Genomic DNA, 22,500 nt, shown 5'->3' with positions numbered 1-22,500 from the left:
ACAAAGTAATGCTACATTTAAACACTAGATGTCTCCATGACTCAGTTTTCCACCTCAGATTATTTTTAAAACTAAGTATAAGAACCGTCATTCTACCATTCAAGTGAGGACCATTTCTAGGGGGCGCTATTGGGTTCAGTTCAGGCTAGACTATTTTAACTTCTTTCTTTTGCTTGCAGTTCTTTTTTTACTACCATTTTATGTTTTAGAACAAATACTGTAAAAATATATCAATTGGAGAGTCTTTGAAGAGTTGCAGTTTGAGGTTCATATACAGAAGAATATACACAAATGAATGATGTGACCATTGATCAGAGTACTGCACAAAAGCACAGATGTATTTCTGAACTAAAGTAAAGCAATAAAAAACAATAAGTGTTAACTTAGTTATCAGAACATTTATTTCTGTTTGTTCAAACATCAACTTTGAGAATTTGCTGCTTGTGATATTAAACTTGTCACAAAAACTGTCATTTGAACAAAATAAACCTGAAGACAACCGTACACTTTGTTTTAGGTGTTTTTCAAAATGTTCTGACATTTTATAAAAAACTATTAAGAAAATATTTGTCCAATTAATAAATTAAAATAAATGTTAATTGCAAATGTGTCTTATTTCTGTTTTGAAACACCACTTGAACAGTACTGCACAAAGTATCAAAAGAACTGCACCAGACATCAACTAGAACAACCTTATATTGCACAATAAAGGTCTTCAAAAGTGAAGCTGCCTTGTAGCACACCTCCGGTTCAATGTGACATTTGTGTTGTACACAAAGTTCTTTACATCCTTCCATGATCTTTGACTCAAGGCTTCCTCCTCTTTTATGCATCGCATGCAGTGTTCTTTACCTGGAACACGGCGCTCTGCAATAAACTTTGCCATGTGTTTGTTTACCGCACTCCTCTCTGCTTCACTCCACGGTCTCTTCACCTTTACTGTGGGTGGCACTACAAATGACAGAAAAGACAATGTAGATTGTGTAACCTTAAATACATACTGTATATCTCAGCGTAGATTCCTTGACTCTGCTCATGCACACCTTGCATAGGTCATAGAAAGCATCTTATCAAAGCTTTGAAGTTAAGTCTAGACTAAGTATTTGGACATATGTACAATTTTGTTCTTCAGTACATTCAATTTTAAATAGAAAAATGGATAGTACATTAAAATGCTTGACAAAAAGTCCAACTGCCCAAATACTTGTGGTCTGGACTGTATATACCTTTTTTGTCCAGTTTTAAAGAACTTACCCATTGCTTCCACTGTCTTGGTCTTTTGACATATTTTCTTCTTCTGTGAGGGCCTCTTCACAAACCTTTTTCCTGGACTCTGATCTACAACAGTAACAGACAAACATTGGCCCCCGTTAGTGAAATCTCAGGTATAATGCATATTCAGGGTTCATGTGTATTTAAATGCTGACAGTAAAACATAACTACCAACATCTGACAGTTGGCTGCTAGCACTTATATTTCAAGAGGTCAAAACTGTAAGCAGCAATGTGCACTAGAATATTACATTATATTACTATTATACTATAATTTGTCAAAATGGAGGAGTTTTTGTAAATTTCATAATTAACACCATTTAACTCACCATCTACACCTGAACTCCCATCCTCACTGAGAGGCTCCAGTCTCCTTTTGGGGGACAAGAGGTCAGAACCTCCATCTGAAAAACAAGAGCAAGCTAAAAGTGACACCTCATCCTATGCAGTGTATGAAAGAAAGACCCAGTAAAGGCATTTTAAAACACTTATTAGAGATGCACTGATTGACCGGCCAGTGACCGGAATTGGCCGATTTTCACGTCATCGGCCATCACCGGAGACCTGCCGGTCAGTCTGACATATGCCGATTTTATGCCGGTCAAATGCACTCAGGTGCCGCATGATTTACATCGCGCAACAGCAACACCACACGTGCACATGCAGGGTTTTCGCTGTATGCATGTAGCAGCGGCGCACTGCCGCTCAATCAGCTGTTAATGAAATGTCAAAGTCGTAATGACACATGGCTCGAACAGTCAGCCTCTCTCTCTCCCCTCTTGAGGCTGAAAAACTGGAACATGAAAACCGCACTCACGCGGGTCCCGTGAAATACGTCAGCTACAGTTTATTGGAAAATAGCGTTGGGCACACTGACTTTGATGAATTTACTGTTTATCAGACCCCAGATGAGACAGGAAGCTAACGTCAGCAAACGCTGTGGTCCCTCTGACGCCCTGCTGGCCGCTGTAGGAGACGATGTATTAACGTTACTGTTTAAAACGCTTTCCAGGTTAGTGGGGATGCATACCGCTCAAAACCAACATTAAAAACATAGTAATCTTTAAAGAGTTTAGTTTTGTTGTTAAACTGTAAAATGAGCGGTGACGTTAAATCATCTGTGTCAGGTAACGGCACTCTAGGGTACCATCTATTTGCTGGATTTTTCCGAGATAACCGCCGGTAGCTAACGTTAGCCGATAAGCCTGTTGACAGCAACGGTAGTGTTCATATTTATGCACAATGACACAAAGCAAACTTGCTAAAAAAGGAACTACACGCTGTTTTCAGGTAACGTTACTGTTGACGTTCAAACAGGCCTGTGTGTGTTTTGAGAAATATATTTATACTGCATTAAGGCTTAATTAAGGAAAATAAATTTGTGTGTGCAGTAAAGTGGTTAGAAAATTTTTATCGGAATCGGCTAAAATCAGGCTGGCCTAACTCAAAGAAAATCGGAATCGGCCTAGAAAGTTGTAATCGGTGCATCTCTAGCACTTACCCATTGCTTCCACTGTCTTGGACTTTTTACGTCTTTTCTTCTTCTGTGAGGGCCTCTTCACAAACCTTTTTCCTGGACTCTGATCTACAACAGTAACAGACAAACATTGGCCCCCGTTAGTGAAATCTCAGGTATAATGCATATTCAGGGTTCATGTGTATTTAAATGCTGACAGTAAAACATAACTACCAAAATCTGACAGTTGGCTGCTAGCACTTATATTTCAAGAGGTCAAAACTGTAAGCAGCAATGTGCACTAGAATATTACATTATATTACTATTATACTATAATTTGTCAAAATGGAGGAGTTTTTGTAAATTTCATAATTAACACCATTTAACTCACCATCTACATCTGAAATCCCATCCTCACTGAGAGGCTCCAGTCTCCTTTTGGGGGACAAGAGGTCAGAACCTCCATCTGAAAAACAAGAGCAAGCTAAAAGTGACACCTCATCCTATGCAGTGTATGAAAGAAAGACCCAGTAAAGGCATTTTAAAACACTTACCCATTGCTTCCACTGTCTTGGGCTTTTTACGTCTTTTCTTCTTCTGTGAGGGCCTCTTCACAAACCTTTTTCCTGGACTCTGATCTACAACAGTAACAGACAAACATTGGCCCCCGTTAGTGAAATCTCAGGTATAATGCATATTCAGGGTTCATGTGTATTTAAATGCTGACAGTAAAACATAACTACCAAAATCATACAGTTGGCTGCTAGCACTTATATTTCAAGAGGTCAAAACTGTAAGCAGCAATGTGCACTAGAATATTACATTACTATTATACTATAATTTGTCAAAATGGAGGAGTTTTTGTAAATTTCATAATTAACACCATTTAACTCACCATCTACATCTGAACTCCCATCCTCACTGAGAGGCTCCAGTCTCCTTTTGGGGGACAAGAGGTCAGAACCTCCATCTGAAAAACAAGAGCAAGCTAAAAGTGACACCTCATCCTATGCAGTGTATGAAAGAAAGACCCAGTAAAGGCATTTTAAAAACACTTACCCATTGCTTCCACTGTCTTGGGCTTTTTTACGTCTTTTTCTTCTTCTGTGAGGGCCTCTTCACAAACCTTTTTCCTGGACTCTGATCTACAACAGTAACAGACAAACATTGGCCCCCGTTAGTGAAATCTCAGGTATAATGCATATTCAGGGTTCATGTGTATTTAAATGCTGACAGTAAAACATAACTACCAAAATCATACAGTTGGCTGCTAGCACTTATATTTCAAGAGGTCAAAACTGTAAGCAGCAATGTGCACTAGAATATTACATTACTATTATACTATAATTTGTCAAAATGGAGGAGTTTTTGTAAATTTCATAATTAACACCATTTAACTCACCATCTACATCTGAACTCCCATCCTCACTGAGAGGCTCCAGTCTCCTTTTGGGGGACAAGAGGTCAGAACCTCCATCTGAAAAACAAGAGCAAGCTAAAAGTGACACCTCATCCTATGCAGTGTATGAAAGAAAGACCCAGTAAAGGCATTTTAAAACACTTACCCATTGCTTCCACTGTCTTGGGCTTTTTACGTCTTTTCTTCTTCTGTGAGGGCCTCTTCACAAACCTTTTTCCTGGACTCTGATCTACAACAGTAACAGACAAACATTGGCCCCCGTTAGTGAAATCTCAGGTATAATGCATATTCAGGGTTCATGTGTATAACCATAACTACCACAAATTAATAAAAACCAAAGTGAAAAAAATAAATAAAACATAACTACCACAATTTGACAGTTGGCTGCTAGCACTTACAGTATATTTCTGAGGTCAAAACTGTAAGCAGCCATGTGTACTAGAATATTACAAAATAGTTCTTCCTCACAACTGGATCACCATTGGACAATAATTGAACTCCCATTAGGAAGGACACTCAATATTTACTGTGATACCCATCTCAAAAGTGTAACAAATTGTAAAGAAACAAAAAGGATGAAATGGTGACAAGTAATATAATTCATGCACATGATATGAAAGGACAATTCTGGTGCAAAATTAACCTAGGGGTTAATAACATGTGTGTACCTAGTCGACCGTTCTCTGGGATATGTTTTCATGCTAATCTAACGTGTCTCTAACAGTCCTGACCACGAACGCTGTGTTTGAGCCATGTTACTGGTTGCACGGCATTCGTCGTTCGACTGCTCATGACGTTTTTCCAAGATGGCGCCTGCATGTAAACATGAACGCTACTGTCTTTATAATCTCTTTAATAAACTGTCTGTACACTTACAAAGTTCTCAATGCTTTGGTTTACATGTAAGGACCCTCATTATGCTACCCTTGAAGTGTGGTGCTGTTTTGAGCCCAGTTAGTAGTATAAAATAACAATTTACCCTCTGCCCCAAAAGGTAGCGTTAGCAGCTAACCACCGGTTTGCAGTAGCTTGTTTAAAGCTATAGACGCATTCGATTGGCATGAAAACGTCCCAGAGAACCGTCGACTCGGTACACGACCCTAGGTTAATTTTGCACCGAAATTGTCCTTTAAGTAATACGCTACTAAGTTTGAGAAAAAGCTAGCAGGATTCTTTGTAAAAAGGCAGTTTTTGTGAATTTCATAATAAACGTCATTTAACTCACTCTCTATATTTAAGCTCCCCTCGTCACTGCAGGAATCCAGTCTCTTTTTTGGGGACAAGAGATCAGAAACTCCATCTGAAAAACAAGAGCAAACAAAAGTGACATTTCATCCACATTCATCTCAGTAAAGTTGATTTGATTCTCACAATCATCACCTGTTTGATTCATTTTCTTTCTGTTCACTAACATCTGTTGATCCTGCCATTTCTCTTGAGCATCAGTTGGTCCCCAGTGTTATTTTTGTAAATTTAACCAACCGATCCACTCTCTGCCTGAACACCTACTCCATAGTTTGAAGCTCCCCAGAGTATATCTCTAGTACCAGCACGGTAGCCCTAGTCATTTGCCAGGTCTTTTATTGTGCCTTCAAGCCGTACCGTCTAAGTCCTATGACCTGCATTTGCCTGTCTGCCTTTGTGATGTTGACCTCTGTTAGTTTTTAAGTCCGTGCCCTGGCTTTCTAAACCCTGGTAGGGCTGCACAATTAATCAAATTTTAATCACGATCACGATTTTGGCTTCCCACGCTCAAATTCACGTGATCGAGCGCTATTTAAAACGCTTCATTCCGTTCATAGAACGCTCTGTATCACAGTTTTTTTTTTCTTTCCAAAGGTCCGTAAACCGCTCTCTGATCACGTGCCTCCATGAGCCAATCAGAGTTGTTCCCTGCACCGCGCAGTTTAGTTTAGATGTTGACAGTCACAGAGGACAGAGTAACGTGAAGAAAACTCCACAACAGATAGCAGTCGGTCATAAGTCGTCACAAGGTTTACCAGTAAACACAACATTTAGTCCCGTCTGTGTTGTTTTTCTGACAACAGCAGTGACCATAGTGCTAGTTTGAGTCTTTTAGCCGATATCTTTAGCGGCAGACTGTTGTACGTCCCGCTGTTGGAATCCTCTACAGTGAAATACAGTCACACTACACCATTTAGCTGTCAGCATTTTAGCCATGTTTAATCCAGTTACTACTGTAGCTAATGGTAGGCTAACGTTAGCTGCTGTGTAACGTGTTATTAGTGTTTACTAGCGTGACATGCAGCGATGTTTCTGTTGCCTCTAACGTCTTTTTTGGAGCATCAGAGTGCAACGTAGACATTTAAGTGGCACCGTAATCCGCGTTGCTATTTCGTCCGGTAGATACCGGGCACCGGTTAACATGCGCCGTTAACGTGAAAAGAAAATTGCATTGCCTGTATCTTTTCACGGCAAACGTGTATGTTTGGAAAGCGGTAGCACAACAGCTGAAATGGCCTGCTGATGATACAATCACACTTTTTACTAGACTACTCCTGTTTGTGGTTCGTAATCAATGTCACATGTTAACCTTAAGGATGATTGATCAATGATGATATGGTGAACAGTGCTGTAATATATACTTAAATTTGTAACTGATGGTTGAAGTATGAAAACCCGCCAGTAGGGTAACAAAAGAATTCTGTAAACTTTCATTTTTCACTGCACGATGAACTTAGATCACAGATGTCAAACTCAAGGCCCGCGGGCCAAATCTGGCCCTTTGCAAAGTTTGATCTGGCCCCCATATCATTTTAGATTCACAATCGATTTTGGACTGACTAGTTATTGTCACTTTTTACAAAGTTTTGGGCACTTTTTTTTTGACATTCTGTCGACCAAACTGTGAGATGTTTGACTTTTTCGATGACATAAAGCAATACATGTCTGGCCCTTGGTGTGATTCTCATTTTAAAGTGTGGCCCTTAGGGAATTTGAGTTTGACACCCCTGACTTGGATAATGAATGCCATTTAACTCACCATATACATCTGAACCACCATCCTCACTGCAGGTCTCCAGTCTCTCATTGGGCGAGAGGAGATCAGAACCTCCATCTGAAAAACAAGAGCAAGCAAAAAGTGACACCTCATCCCATGCAGTGTAGGAGAGGACGACCTAGTGAAAGCATGCAACTGTATCTGCAAAGAAGATTAAAATGATACATGAAAGTTTTCAACAGTGGGTATGCACTGGTGTCACTTTTCAAGTCACACTAGCCTCTTACAACCACTGAGTAGCCTGACAAACCCATTATTGCTACAATGATTGTGGTGCCTGTTCAAATATTTAAAACATTGTTGATTTCTGTTTTAAAGAGCAATAAAATAACTCTGGAACACATAGCTCAACTATTTTGTGCCTGTATATGTATGCACGTACGTTTGCACCGGAGGGCACACAGCACAATTCCTCCTTTCAAAATATCAAGTGACATAAAAGGAATTAATATTCCCAACCCACTGTATGGCTTGTAGACAGTCACAGAGAGCGTTTAATGGTAGCTTTAGAAGTATATACCTTTTTTGGCCAGTTTTAAAGCACTTACCTATTGCTTCCACTGTCTTGGACATTTTACGTCTTTTCTTCTTTTGTGAGGGCCTCCTCTCCAAGCCTGTTCCTGGACTCTGATCTACAACAGTAACAGACAAACATTGGCACCTGTTAGTTAGTGAAATCTCAGGTATAATGCATATTCAGGGTTCATGTGTATTTAAATGCTGACAGTAAAACATAACTACCAAAATCTGACAGTTGGCTGCTAGCACTTATATTTCAAGAGGTCAAAACTGTAAGCAGCAATGTGTACTACAATATTACATTATATTACTATTATAATTTTTGGCAAAAGGCAGGAGTTTTTGTAATTATAAACGTCATTTAACTCACCATCTACATCTGAACTCTCATCCTCACTGAGGGGCTCCAGTTTCCTTTTGGGGGACAAGAGGTCAGAACCTCCATCTGAAAAACAAGAGCAAGCAAAAAGTGACACCTCATCCTATGCAGTGTATGAAAGAAAGACCCAGTAAAAGTATTTAACTGTATCTGTAAAGGCGATTAAAATCATTGATACATGAGTTTACACCAGTGGGTATGTACTGGTATCACTTTTCAGGTCAGCGTTTATACACACACACACATAATCAAATTCAACTGTTCTTTCCTGTAAAGTCTAGTATGATGCCTGTAATATTCAGTTTTTGTTGACATTGTCATGGAGGTGTTAATTCAATCCTGTTTATTAGCACTGCGGTCATAATTAGAGATAATGTACTGAACTGCGTTACATTTAGAAGTATTCCTAACATTCTGACCAACTCATTTATGTAAATACGGAGGACAAAAAAAGAAACACCCTTTTGATATAATTGAGTCCACTACAACACCACCTTTAATTATAACTTAAATAAGCATGTGAATTGACATATTTATGACTTTGTCAAAAATAAATTAAGGTAGACATTATGGCAGGTTGTTGTTGTGTTGGACTGCTGTAGATTGTACAGGTGCAAGTAATAAAGGTGGATACTGAGTGTAGACTAGGGCTGCAACCAACAATTATTTTCATTATTGATTCATCTGTCCCTTATTGTCAGAAAATAGTGGAAGATTTGAATTGTAACACAAAGACATTCATTTTAAAATTATATAAAAAGAGAGTCATTTTCACATTTGAGAATGTAGAACTAAAAAAGGTAGAACTAACAAATCCATTGTTGGTTAGAAATTAGATTAATTAGTTTAATTGAAATAATAGTACAAATAAACAACTATTGCAGATCTAATATAAACCGGTTTAAAATGCACTGCGTTTTTCACTTTTAAAAACATACCTTCATCCACCTCGTTAACTCGTTTCCTTTTTCTCTGTGGGACACTCTCAGAAGTCGACGTGGGACTTTTACCTATGAAAGATAACCATGGTCAGATATTAGTGCTCAGTATTCAAAACTTTAACATATTCGAATGTTAATTAAAAGAGTACAAATACTACTCTAGATCTACTCATGTCCCTGAACTGATAACCTTACACTTTTTACTATACCATGCAATCCCAAAACCAGAGAACTTACAAACCAAAGCTTTCCAAACATTTTCACAAAAAAAAAATCCCTTTACTAATATATTACACAGTGACACTTTGCCAATTTTGTTTGGTCTTTTTAAACAATGACTGCATATATAAACATCACCACTGAAAAATGTAGTTCTAATGGACAATTAGTCAGAAAGTTACACACTAATGGTAGCAGTGAATGTAACCTGCACATAAGAAGGTATAGCTATGAGTCTCTGTGGTTTTCCTGAAAATGTTTCTATTAATTATGAGACCGCTATAGTAGATTGTACAGAACAGATTGTCCAGGGCAATTTCCTTGGAAATTACTGCAGTTACTTGGCTGCTAGCAATTTGAAGTATAAAAATGTTTTTATGCACAACAAGAAAACAGAGCAGGACAAAACAAGATATGTAACAGTTCATACATACCACAGACAGAAAGATCAATTGTATCGAGGTTCTTTCCCGTGAAGGTGGAAGTGCCTTGTTCCATTGCAAATAGAAGCTTGCTTATCTTGGCAATTTGAAATGTTTTGTCCGTCTGTCTGTAAAAGTCCCGGTGAACTCTGATGTCATGCCCCATGAACCTTGCAACTTGTTCTAGCTCTTGTTCACTCAGATCCAACAGTTGGCAGAGTGTGGCAACCTGTTTTCTTAATTTAGTTGACCTCAGGAGTTCAGGGTTTTCTGCTCCGCTTTTCTCTGCATATTTTCGCAGACAGTCACACCCTCGTATGTTCGTCATCACACCGGGTCTTGCAAAGAGATAGGGATTTTCAGCAAGAACACCAGCTTCATCTCTCCTTTTAATCAACAAGTCTATGGACTCCCTCATTTTGTCTGTCAAGAAAACAGGTACCTTTCTCCCTCTTTTTCCGCGTACTTCTATGCGAGTTAATCGCTTGCTCAGCTCTTTCTCCAGTGGTGACAGGGTTACATAAATGTCCTCGTTTATGGGATTTGTGCTTCCTTTCTTGTAAGCTTCAAGTGTCAAGCGTGATGCTTCCCCTTCACGTCGCTTGTTGAATACGATGACCTGTGCTAGTACCGTCTCATTTAGTGTCTTGTATGCTGTTAAACTCAGCTGTTGCCTCAATTCCCCTCTTGCTTTGTCTTCTACCATCCTGAGATGATCCCTCAGCGCAATCACATTTTTGGTGAGGGGGATGTCCTCTTTTTTATTCCATCTCTTTTCTTGGATAGTTTGGTGAGCACTGACAGAAACATTGTTTCTCCAGTTTCTTTCCAAAAGTTCCAAGAACTTTTTTGCCTTCTTCTCTGCCTGATCATCATCATGCATAAGAGCCTGCCCAATCTGTACCTCTGCAGCTCCTTTAAGACAGAATCCAATTTTAACAGCTGTTGAAGGTTTCCCATACTCATTTTTGCCTGGACTAAACTCGGTAAGCCTCTTTACTGCACTGACAACAAGCTGAAATTTTGATGGTGCACATACATCTTCCAGACTCCTCACTGTTTTGTCCATATCTTTAGCAGCCAACATGAATCGGCCAAGCTCCCTCATCCTTTGTGCAATGTACTGGTGCCTGGACTTCATACGGCCGTGTTTTGCATATAGTGACTCTCCATATTTGCAAATCAAAGAATCACTTCTGATGTGAAAGGACACATCATCTTGTCTCATGTTGTTTATGATACCCTGACATCCATTGGAAGAAGCCGTTATTGGAAGGAGGCGTGCAGCACGACTTTGTACTGCTCCTCTTGTCTTTTTTTCGTCGTCTACTGGCACACATGACTTTTTGCTGTTGCATGATGACTGATGTCTCCACAAATCCTTTTTTGCAAACATTCCAAAACAAAATGTGCAAGGCAAATAATCCGTAACAGAAGCTTTATGAGAGGGCTGCTTCCATGTCACTAGTTCTCCTCTGCCTTTTGCCAGGACTTTGCTATTGTGCTTAAAATCACCTTTATTTCGCAGTTGTTCCAAAAGAACCTTTCTTTCTTTCGATCCTAAAGGGAAACTGAAGGCATATGCTACATCCTTGATCTCCACATGCTTTCTCTGCAAATGCCTTGCCATCTTAGAGATTGATTGGCCACAGTAGAGGCAATAGTGCTTTTTGTCCCATGCACGTTTGTTGTCTTCTCTTTTTGTACAAGTTTTTACAGTCATGGTTACAGTCACTTTATCTTTTTTGGTCCTCTTTTGTTCTTTATTTTGTATTTTCGCATACGTTTTTGTGTTCTTTTTTTTCCTAATGGTTATTTTGCCTCCTTGCAGATCTTCATCTTCATTTGAATTTGTGTCTGGACATTTGAAATCTTCTTTACTGGACAATTTCTTAGCTTTGCCTGGGCTTTTCAAATCTTCCTCGTCACTGGATGATGATGCATTCAGAGGTGGCTTGTAATCTGGGTCCAATCCGGTGTGGCTGCATAGTTCAGACCCAGAGGAATCACTTCCTGACTCCTCAAAGACACAGTCCAACTGTAAGTAAAAAGCATAATCATGAGAAACATCACATTCACTTTCAAGTCCAACTTTACAGAGCCATGCTACCATCATTATCTTGAAAATGGATGTCCAGTATGTCAAGTGTGTGTTTTAAAATCAGGATTTTCACTTGTGTTGAAAAAAAAAGGCTTGTCACAGTCAGAAGACGTAAGAAAATATGCCAAAACATTAGCTACGAGTGTGCGACTAACTTCCTTCAACCACAGTCAGAAGACAAACCTCACTGAACACCATCAACACTTAAACAATGAGTTTTCAGATCTGTAAATAAGCTACATAAAATATAATAAGCCTGCTATTTTTATTTAGTATTAATTCATCTAGCACAGTGCAACAGCTCTATAATTGAATTAATTTGGCTGTACGAATAAGTGCCATAAAACTATCCCCTAAAATATTACCATACAATTGACTTATGACCTCTATTGTTCCCCACCATAATGTATCTGAACATCTCCAGAGAAGACATGAAATTGATCCTTTCACCTTGCAGTTTTGTGATCCAGTGTTGGTTACTTGGACATTACAGTCATTCATGATGTTGTATATGAGTGGTGATGGGTGCTAAGGTTTTTCCAGAAAATAGTAATACTAGCGTAACTAATAATAGGGCTAAGAATCTTAAGTATATTGCAATTCAATGTGCTACAATTAGATAACAAAACCAGTCTCAGTGCATATTAATCTTTTATTTCTATACTTTCCACATTTATAATATTATCAGAAATACCCACAAATTAAAATATTAACTGCCTTCATTCATAAGTCTGCGAGTACAGAATGAGCAGCCTAACCCTAACCTATGATTCCAGATGTGAAATCCTGTTTGTATTATCTGTTGTCAGTTTTTTGTCACTTTTCAGTTTAAAAGTCGTCTTTCAACATTGAATTAAACTACTACCAACTGTTGTGAAGTGAAGAGTCTACATCAGGGTAGAGTAAAGATTTTATAAACGCACATACCTGTGTTTTTCTCACAGCCATCAACTTCTGGACCTAAAACCAAAAAGAATATTGAAAACTTTACAAACAAGCCATGAGAGCACAGCTACAGCTACTTTGGATTCAAAATAAAAAAACAGACTGTTAAGCATTAACTGCAGTGTAGTTTCTAAAGTGTAGCTCTCTGCTGTAGTGTCTTAGAACTACATTTGAATGTAAACATTTGAAAACGAGAGGAAAAACTTATCTTCTATAAAACCACTGTCACTTTAAGTAGTTCTACAAACTAAGTCTTTGAAAAACAAAATCAGACTAGATATAAAAAAATGCTTGAAACATTTAACAAGTTCTAAATGGAGTTATAAATGTGTCCACTTTCTCATTTTCAGAAAAAGATACAAACTGACTTTAAAACCTTCTAACACTGTTCCGGTCATGTCAACATATGTGTCGGCTTTTTCGAGTGCATTAAGTGCAGTGCGCTGCTCGCCTATGACAGCTAAAACACGGGGACTTAGACGATAAACAGACACATGAAGCAGGCTGCAGAAAAGATGATAGTTAGCCTTCAATGCCTACTTTTGTTACTTCTCCAAGCATGAGGGCGAGGCCCTCACAGAGAAATGCGGTTTTTTTTTTTACGTGTCTTCATTCTGATCCATTTGCGATCCATTCAAACAAACAACGCAGTTTACATGATTCGTCCTTGTTGCATTATTCATTAAAATAATTCTAACAGATTTCTGTAGTTCTAACAACTCTGAATTGTAGTTGACAACGTCAGTTATAACGGCCCACGTTTAAAAAATGTCGGCTTTAAAATCGGGCTCGGGCTCATAACTACAGTGAAATTTGAACGTTGGGTCGGGCTTTATTTTTTGGGCCCAATCTAAGCTCTATAACGGTTAAATGTGTCACTGCAATGTTGTTAAAAAAACTCTAAACTAATATATGTTCACATATTTATACAAAAAGTCACTGCCTGACGATTAAATTAGCGGTTACAATTTACGACAACTAGCAACTCCATTCTGCAATAAAAAGTCTAAATGTGCCGAAATAATTTTGCACAACCCACATTAACTGACGTGTGGAAGCTAAAAATAAGAGTTGATAAAATCTTACCTGCACAGAAACTGTTTAAAAGTCGTCTTTCCTTAGTTGAGTCGCTCCAGTCTTAAATGCTAGCACCTGCTGTACCTTCTCCGTCAGCTCTGAGATTCAGCTCCACTCTGCAGGTGGGGGGGAGGGCAGCGTTCTGTGAGTTCAGGTCACCTGCAGGTCACCTGCTCTATGCAGTGTGTATGGCAGAAAGCGGGGGACGGCCCCTCCTCCTGATGGGCCATTAATTAAGTGAGCTGCAGCAGAGAAGAGAACCTCACAATATTCTGCTGTTCACCTCTGACTCTCAGGCCTGTTTTACAGGTTGCAGGGTTGGAAATCACACAAGATTCACAACTATCACTACAGTTCTACTGTAGTACTACTGCAAAATAAGAAATGTAACATTAAAGTTTCGCTCTTAAAAGTAAAGTTTAACCATATATATTATTGTATGTATATCAGTGGTTGAAGAAGTACGCAGACCTTTTACTTAAGTAAAATAGTAATATCTCATTGTATAAATAGTTACAAGTATATATCCTACATTCAGAATTTTACCTCAGTAAAAAAAGTATCAGCACTGAATATGCTTAAAGTCTGAAAAGTATTCACAATGCAACATGGCAAATTTTAGAATAACTATGTTATTGTATTATACTTATTGAAGGATCAATTTGTTCATCTCCATGATGTTTCAACTGGTAAAGGTGGACTTAATTTTATATACTTTACATGGGGTTTAGCTTAATTGTCCCTTGCCGTAATCTATACTAGTATATCATCATTTATTCAGTGATTATAGTAAATAAAGATTGATCCCTTATAATTGTTGGAGAGTTTAAGCAGAAAGTACCGGAATGGTAATTACCTCAAAACTGTACTTAAGTAGAATACATGAGTAAATGTATGGTTATTTTCCATCGCTGAACACACAGGGGCCAAACCTTAGAAGTTTAGTTAAAATGAAATAAGAAGAAGAAGAATAAAGGTTAGTGAAACTGGGTTACCAACTGTGATGCTTTACATACACTACATAAGGATGAATGAACAGCTTGTAGTTTGTATGTCTAACCCATTTTTCATCCTTTTAATTTAAATTTCTCTCTGTTCACTGTCTATTTATGAATTTAGTTTCACTTTTCACCTTATTGGAACTTGAAGATTTTGTCTCCTTTTTAATTTCTCCGTATTGAACACATGCTGATCCTCAGTGTTATAGGTTTGAGTTGTTAATTACTTGTGTTAAATTGCTGTTGACGATTAGTATGCAGCAGCAACACAACATATGGTGTTCATTTCTATAGTGTTCTTTATTTCCTTAGCTTTGAACTGAACTGAAATTAATCAGGGTTCATTTGTCCATGGCAAGGATCCTAAGGTCCATTACATGTGCTCACTGATTTGCTAGTTTGTAAGCTAATGAAAAGTCAGCTAAAAGCAAAGTAATGTGGATGTAAATTTACTTTGGTGAATTATTGTGTAAGCAGACACTCCCAAGAACAAGCTGCAGGTACCATCAGGGTATAATGAGATGCAATGAGGCCATAGCCTCTACACTAGTTTATGTTAACACTTTACCAGGTGTGTGTGTCTCTCCCTTAAAGTGTCCAACATTAATGTACCAGGCAGAAAGTGGCCAAGCTTTCTGTGAGTGCAGGTCACCTGCTCTCAGCAGTGTGTGGCACTACTGATGGGCCATTAATTAAGTGGTAGCTGCAGCAAAAGAGAGAACCTCACAATATTCTGCTGTTCACCTCTGACTCTCAGGCCTGTTTTACAGGTTGCAGGGTTGGAAATCACACAAGATTCACAACTATCACTACAGTTCTACTGTAGTACTACTGCAAAATAAACCGCAACACTGAATGATAAGGCTGTGGAGGAGGCCCAGTGTCTGCACAGGATGTGAGAGGGAGGCCTGCTAGTCTGCCCCACTCAGTTAGCTCACCAGGAACACCATACAGGACACTATAATAATTAACTATGTAACTATAATTCTAACTAATAATAATTCTCTGTGGAGGCAAACATACCAGCCACTGGCTGTCCAAAGTGATGTCACAATTAACTGTCCAAATACAGGAGCTGCCACTTGCTTCAGTAGCCCCTGACCATCAGACCTATTGAGACGTTGTACTTTACTGTACTGTATCTCTGCCCTGTAGGTGCTGGGAGAAATGAAGCTGCAGATTCTTTCAGCATGCATTTAAATAGTGTTGACTGATAAATTAATAAAACATATTTTTTAAAACACAGTAGCAATACAATATTGTGCTCACTTTGCTATGTGAGCTCTGTTGTGCTACAGTGCTGTCTCCATGTATTCATAGAATGTGAGCAGGGACAGCCAGAGATGTTCACAAGTCATTTTTTGGAAGTCCAAGTCGAGTCTCAAGTCTTTGAGCTCGAGTCCAAGTCAGGTCTCAAGTCTTTGAAGGGCAAGTTCAAGTCTCAAGTCTTTTGCCATGAGTCCAAATCAAGTCTCAAGTCTCTGGCCATCTGATCTGTCCCTAACACTGTATTGTTAAATCTTATGAATTCAAAGCATGTCCTGTAGCTACCATTCAGACAGTACAGTATCAAAATCAGTTGTGGGATAACTTTATGGGGTCTACTTAACACATCTCTCTAGCCCTCTGAACTGGTGAAATATTAACCTAAGTCTATCACATCATATGGATACAACTATAAAGATACGATGTGCATGTTCCCAGCATTAGCACAACACTTTGCGATGGTTAGCTTGTTACCTGTGGTGATATATGCTAAATGTAACATCTCTTTCACTAAAAAAATTGTCTAATGTCGAAAAGGAAATCAAGAGAATAGTGTCAGCGCTACACCAGTTACAGAACAACATGCTCTCAGTCTCAGTTCAAATTACGCACAATAAGCAGTTTGAGCTCACTGATGTAATGCCACTTATTTTCTAAGTGTTAGTGAAACTGAGTCCAGCGCGTGGGAGACCTGACTCAGAGGAGGAGAGGTTAGTGAGGCCAGCGTCTCCACAGCATTAGCACAACACTTTGCGATGGTTAGCTTGTGACGATATATGCTAAATGTAACGTCTCTTTCACATTAGCGTGTGAGTGACTGACCTATCTGAGTGCGTTTTGAGATGCCAAAAGGCACAACTCCGGGAGGACTTGGTGTCGCCATGTCAATGTATTTTGTTTTATGTGAGTGCGGGCACATAAGGCATAACGCATGCGTTTCGTTGCACATTATGGCAAAGGGCAGGGGACATGAGGCTCGTCATACGTTTCCCCAACATGTATGCGCCAATAAAAGAAAATAGAAATACATGAATGAATTTAGAGTTAGTTAGTTAGTTATGTTTTATTTCTGTGTCATTCCAAACATTTTGTATGGGTTTACAAGACACCACAAATTTACTTATTTAACAAACATCTTCCTGTCGCATATAGATTTAAAAAGCAATAATTGCATGAAAACATGTTGTTGACGAGTCTCGAAGCTCGAGTCTGAAGTCTTTTGGGTCAAGTTGCAAGTCAAGTCTGAAGTATTTGGGGTCGAGTCCGAGTAAAGTCTGAAGTATTTTGGGTAGAGTCCGAGTCAAGTCTGAAGTCAGCTGTTTGTGCGACTTAAGTGCGACTCGAGTCCGAGTCTCAGACTCGAGTCCCCATCTCTGGGGACAGCAAACAGTTTGGGGGCAACTGAGGCGAAGGTAGTCATTTTTTGTAAGGATAAATAATATGTCTATTCTTATACTTTTGTCGCTGTATCCTACAGGAGGGTGCATCATTTATATCTCAAATATTAACTTAAGTTGTGCAAGTGTAGAAGAACAATAGCATATTGAACTATGGAAGAAAATGAGATGTACTTCAACTCTTTACTCTGCAGATATAAGACTGTATACTTTTGAATAAAGCATTTAGTACCAGATAAATCAGACTAAGAGTCTACAGCAGCTCTACGAGGCTGTACTATGACAGGTAGAGCAAGGTAACATCTGTACCTGTACAGATGTTACCTTGCTCTACCTTGCTTTAGTAGTCCCTGGACTAAAGATGAAAAACAGCCTCTTGGCTAACTCTTGTGCATTTATACCAGTGTTTATTAATCACCACTGTTCCTGTTAAATAAACCAATAAATACACATAAATGCTAACATCAGCATCCTAAAACGCTCACAATGACAAGGCTAACATGCTGATGTTTAGCAGGTTTAATGTTTACGCTCTTTTAGTTTAGCATGTTAGCATGCTAATTAGCACTAACACAGCAGCAAATACAACTGAGGCTGATGGGAATGTAATTTTGCAAATACTTTGTCATAAACCAACAAAAGTATTGGACAAATTGAAATCATGAAATGTATGTCAGATAAGAAAGAAAAGTCAGATAATTACAACAGTTACTACAATTCATCCTCTATAATCTCTAAACTAGCCCACATTAAGTGGTGTTGGGTTTTGTGATGAAATATCATTTTGCATTTCTTGTTTTTATACCCAGTTTGATTCCCAGTAAGTCAAAGGCCTAAAGAAATGTTAAGACATTCATTTGAAACTAAGTCTCTAGGATTTAATATATTCATGTCAATAGATATTACTATTATTTAAATATGATGGAAATAGTTTAACACAGTTTGCATTATTTATGCCTCCAGAACATGCATATATCCCAGAATAGTTAAATCAGCAATACAAAAGTCTGTATTAATATTTAGAAAATCAAACAATTCCACTTCAAATAAATATACTCTTATTAGATATTACACATGTTGATATAGTTTAACATATATAAATAAAATGTTTTTATTGATAACGTTGGCAAATAGCCAATACATACAAATTCACTTTAGCCAATCAAATGCTTCTCTTTCTTTTATATCTATTCTGTTTGTTTTTGTTTGTTACTTACTTTTTGAATCTGTGGATATATCTACATTGTAACTTGTACTTTAAGTCCCACTTGCTTATTACCTGGTTTACTGTTACATGCAACAAATCAACAGCAGTGTCATGTATTTTCGTTTCACTATGGTCATCCTCATGGATCCCTGTGGTCCTAAATTCTTCTAATCCTGGTCTAATCCTAACAGTTACCTTTATTATACATTTCTTACACTGTATTTAATATAATAAAGACTTCTGTTGGACATTGGCCAAATGCAGAGTGGTAAAACAAGGCCTGAAACCAGAGTAATTTAGGTGCAATAAATGCATGTTTGGCAGAGTAGCTCTGGTGCAGTAACTGTGTGAAGCTGGAGGGGGCGCCAGTGCCAGAGTGGCTCAGGTGCAGTAACTGTGTCAGGCTGGAGGGGGCGCCAGTGCCAGAGTGGCTCAGGTGCAGTAACTGTGTGAAGCTGAAGGGGGCGCCTGACTGAAAAAATGCTCAGATGCAGTACACGTGTGTGTAAGATAGGGGGGGTGACAGAGCAAAAGTGTGTGTATGCAGAAAACGTACACACACCAATTTCTTCTTGCAATTTCTCATTTTACTATTTTTCTGAGGACCTCTCTGAAACTTTGAGAAAAGCATAAAAACAGCCTCTGGAGGCCATTACAGTGAAAATAAAGTGAGGACCGGCCTAAATGTCCTCACTTTGTAAAATGGTCCTCACTCCAAAGGTTAAAAACTCATTCTTGGCCTCACAAAGATAGCAATGCAGATACACACACACACACACACACACACACACACACACACACACACACACACACACGTGTAGTGTTTGGCCACTATGCACCACATGAGCCATGGCGTAACAGGCAACATGCTAACATTTCTGCCAACTGTATTGGGCTGTAATAGAGCCATAAAATGGTAGAAATGATCCCAAAAAGAGTCAGAGAAAAGAAAACTGCAAGGTGATCCTAGGGATGATGTTTACGCTCTTTTAGTTTAGCATGTTAGCATGCTAATTAGCACTAACACAGCAGCAAATACAACTGAGGCTGATGGGAATGTAATTTTGCAAATACTTTGTCATAAACCAACAAAAGTATTGGACAAATTGAAATCATGAAATGTATGTCAGATTAGATAGAAAAGTCAGATAATTACAACAGTTACTACAATTCATCCTCTATAATCTCTAAACTAGCCCACATTAAGTGGTGTTGGGTTTTGTGATGAAATATTATTTTGCATTTCTTGTTTTTATACCCAGTTTGATTCCCAGTAAGTCAAAGGCCTAAAGAAATGTTAAGACATTCATTTGAAACTAAGTCTCTAGGATTTAATATATTCATGTCAATAGATATTACTATTATTTAAATATGATGGAAATAGTTTAACACAGTTTGCATTCTTTATGCCTCCAGAACATGCATATATCCCAGAATAGTTAAATCAGCAATACAAAAGTCTGTATTAATATTTAGAAAATCAAACAATTCCACTTGAAATAATATACTCTTATTAGATATTACACATGTTGATATAGTTTAACATATATAAATAAAATGTTTTTTATTGATAACCTTGGCAAATAGCCAATACATACAAATTCACTTTAGCCAATCAAATGCTTCTATTTCTTTTATATCTATTCGTTTGTTTTTGTTTGTTACTTACTTTTTTGAATCTGTGGATATATCTACATTGTAACTTGTACTTTAAGTCCCACTTGCTTATTACCTGGTTTACTGTTACATGCAGACAAATCAACAGCAGTGTCATGTATTTTTCGTTTCACTATGGTCATCCTCATGGATCCCTGTGGTCCTAAATTCTTCTAATCCTGGTCCAATCCTAACAGTTACCTTTATTATACATTTCTTACACTGTATTTAATATAATCAAGACTTCTGTTGGACATTGGCCAAATGCAGAGTGGTAAAATAAGGCCTGAAACAAGAGTAATTTAGGTGCAATAAATGCATGTTTGGCAGAGTAGCTGTGGTGCAGTAACTGTGTGAAGCTGAAGGGGGCGCCAGTGCCAGAGTGGCTCAGGTGCAGTAACTGTGTGAAGCTGAAGGGGGCGTCAGTGCCAGAGTGGCTCAGGTGCAGTAACTGTGTGAAGCTGAAGGGGGCGCCTGACTGAAAAAATGCTCAGATGCAGTACAAGTGTGTGTAAGATAGGGGGGGTGACAGAGCAAAAGTGTGTGTATGCAGAAAACGTACACACACCAATTTCTTCTTGCAATTTCTCATTTTACTATTTTTCTGAGGACCTCTCTGAAACTTTGAGAAAAGCATAAAAACAGCCTCTGGAGGCCATTACAGTGAAAATAAAGTGAGGACCGGCCTAAATGTCCTCACTTTGTAAAATAGTCCTCACTCCAAGGTTAAAAACTCATTCTTGGCCTCACAAAGATAGTAATGCAAACACACACATACAGACACACACACACACACACACACACACACGCACACAGACACAGACACACACACACACACACACACACACACACATCGTTAACTTAATGCCCTGAAAGGAATCAGGGGTTGCGTGTATGGCTCCTAACATAGTCTGATGGTCTCAGGTGTGCTCCCTACCTGAGCTGTTCCTAACATAGTCTGATGGTCTCAGGTGTGCTCCCTACCTGAGCTGTTCCTAACATAGTCTGATGGTCTCAGGTGTGCTCCTTACCTGAGCTGTTCCTAACATAGTCTGATGGTCTCAGGTGTGCTCCCTACCTGAGCTGTTCCTAACATAGTCTGATGGTCTCAGGTGTGCTCCCTACCTGAGCTGTTCCTAACATAGTCTGATGGTCTCAGGTGTGCTCCCTACCTGAGCTGTTCCTAACATAGTCTGATGGTCTCAGGTGTGCTCCCTACCTGAGCTGTTTGCGGACGCTGTACACCTGATGATGCCCGGCGGCCACCAGCTGTCTGATCTTCTCCGCCACGCGAGGGTGGAGACGAGACGGGACCGTTCCGTGCTGACAGGAAACGGGAGGAGACCGTTAGTTAGTTATCTAAAGATGGTAGAAGATATGGTCAAGTAGAAGAGCGCCAAATTCCCCGTTAAGCCGGCGTCGGCCGTCAGACGGTCCGGCAAAATCGCAGGTTTTTCCGTTCATGTTGAAGGGGGGGGTAGTGTGTTTAGGCTGCAGGGGGGACACTCAAAAAGTCCCGCTGCGGACTTGAGGCGGTGTGAGAGTCCCGTACAGGAAACAGGAAATAGGAAATAACACTGCCTCTATCTCTGCCACAAGAATGATTTAAGAGTGACCATTTCTCCTGATGTTTTTGGTGCTTTTGACATTTTATCAACACTTTTCTTCGATATCTTTTCTTCACTTTTAACGCTTTAAAAAAACGCTGAAAAAGTCAACTTTTTATAACAAGACGTCACAAAAATGTCGTTGACATTTTTGGTGTTTTTGTCACTGCTCGTCCAGATGTATAAACGATCTGAGAGAAAACAGGAACTGTGAAATATAAAGTCTACTTGTGCTACATTCGGGGGGTTCAAGAAGACAACAGGAAGTCACACCAGGGGGCCGTTTGATGATGAAGCATCAAGATCTAGTGCCGATCGTCGGCGTTTTTCTTTTGCAGGGTACAAATGTTCCACCAGAACAAGTTCCTTCCTCAGACTATTTAGCAGAGCCACCGTCGCTGCGTCCCGAGCTGAGCGCCGCCCAAGATGATTGTGATTGGTTGAAAGAAAGGCAAACAACCCAGAGAGTTTATTCTGTGTGTGTGAATCTGCTCTGGGACTCTCTATCAGCATGTACATCTCTCTGTAGTCTGCAGTGTGTTACTGCTACCTGCTCTTCCTCGTCTTCCTCCTCCTCTTCCTCTGGCAGTGTGGGGG

The 22,500-nt window shown here is 39.1% G+C and overlaps 3 protein-coding genes across 5 annotated transcripts in view; all 3 read right to left on the bottom strand.

The window, feature by feature from the left end:
• The window catches only part of LOC144525688 (uncharacterized), a 3,887-nt gene extending 79 nt beyond the window's left edge, over positions 1-3,808 (bottom strand). Inside the window, exons 1-8 of the mRNA XM_078262736.1 lie at positions 3,787-3,808; positions 3,623-3,697; positions 3,282-3,365; positions 3,119-3,193; positions 2,773-2,856; positions 1,601-1,675; positions 1,255-1,338; positions 1-951 (exon numbers count right to left, since the gene is read on the bottom strand). The exon at positions 1-951 is cut by the window's left edge and continues 79 nt beyond it. Of these exons, the coding sequence (XP_078118862.1) occupies positions 716-951; positions 1,255-1,338; positions 1,601-1,675; positions 2,773-2,856; positions 3,119-3,193; positions 3,282-3,365; positions 3,623-3,697; positions 3,787-3,790 (717 nt within the window). The 5' untranslated portion in view covers positions 3,791-3,808 and the 3' untranslated portion in view covers positions 1-715. The remainder of the gene's footprint in view (positions 952-1,254; positions 1,339-1,600; positions 1,676-2,772; positions 2,857-3,118; positions 3,194-3,281; positions 3,366-3,622; positions 3,698-3,786) is intronic.
• Positions 1-22,500, bottom strand: part of carf (calcium responsive transcription factor) — a 36,681-nt gene that overhangs the window by 2,859 nt on the left and 11,322 nt on the right. For all 3 annotated transcript variants that reach the window (XM_078262733.1, XM_078262735.1, XM_078262734.1), the window contains 2 exons: positions 22,454-22,500; positions 21,516-21,619 (listed from right to left, as the gene is read on the bottom strand). The exon at positions 22,454-22,500 is cut by the window's right edge and continues 95 nt beyond it. In XM_078262733.1, the coding sequence (XP_078118859.1) occupies positions 21,516-21,619; positions 22,454-22,500 (151 nt within the window). The remainder of the gene's footprint in view (positions 1-21,515; positions 21,620-22,453) is intronic.
• LOC144525788 (uncharacterized) lies at positions 3,814-14,942 on the bottom strand. Its single transcript, XM_078262853.1, has 10 exons — positions 12,678-14,942; positions 9,662-11,687; positions 9,006-9,077; positions 8,059-8,133; positions 7,718-7,801; positions 7,152-7,226; positions 5,373-5,447; positions 4,293-4,376; positions 4,130-4,204; positions 3,814-3,872 (listed from the first exon to the last, which is right to left on the bottom strand). Exons 1-10 carry the CDS (start codon positions 12,696-12,698, stop codon positions 3,814-3,816), a joined length of 2,646 nt encoding a protein of 881 aa, XP_078118979.1. The 5' UTR covers positions 12,699-14,942.

The sequence above is a fragment of the Sander vitreus genome, chromosome 11 (assembly GCF_031162955.1).
Source record: "Sander vitreus isolate 19-12246 chromosome 11, sanVit1, whole genome shotgun sequence".
NCBI classification, from domain to species: Eukaryota; Metazoa; Chordata; class Actinopteri; order Perciformes; family Percidae; genus Sander; species Sander vitreus.
Note: the sequence above shows the minus strand (reverse complement) of the source record. Positions and strands in the feature narration are given on the sequence as shown.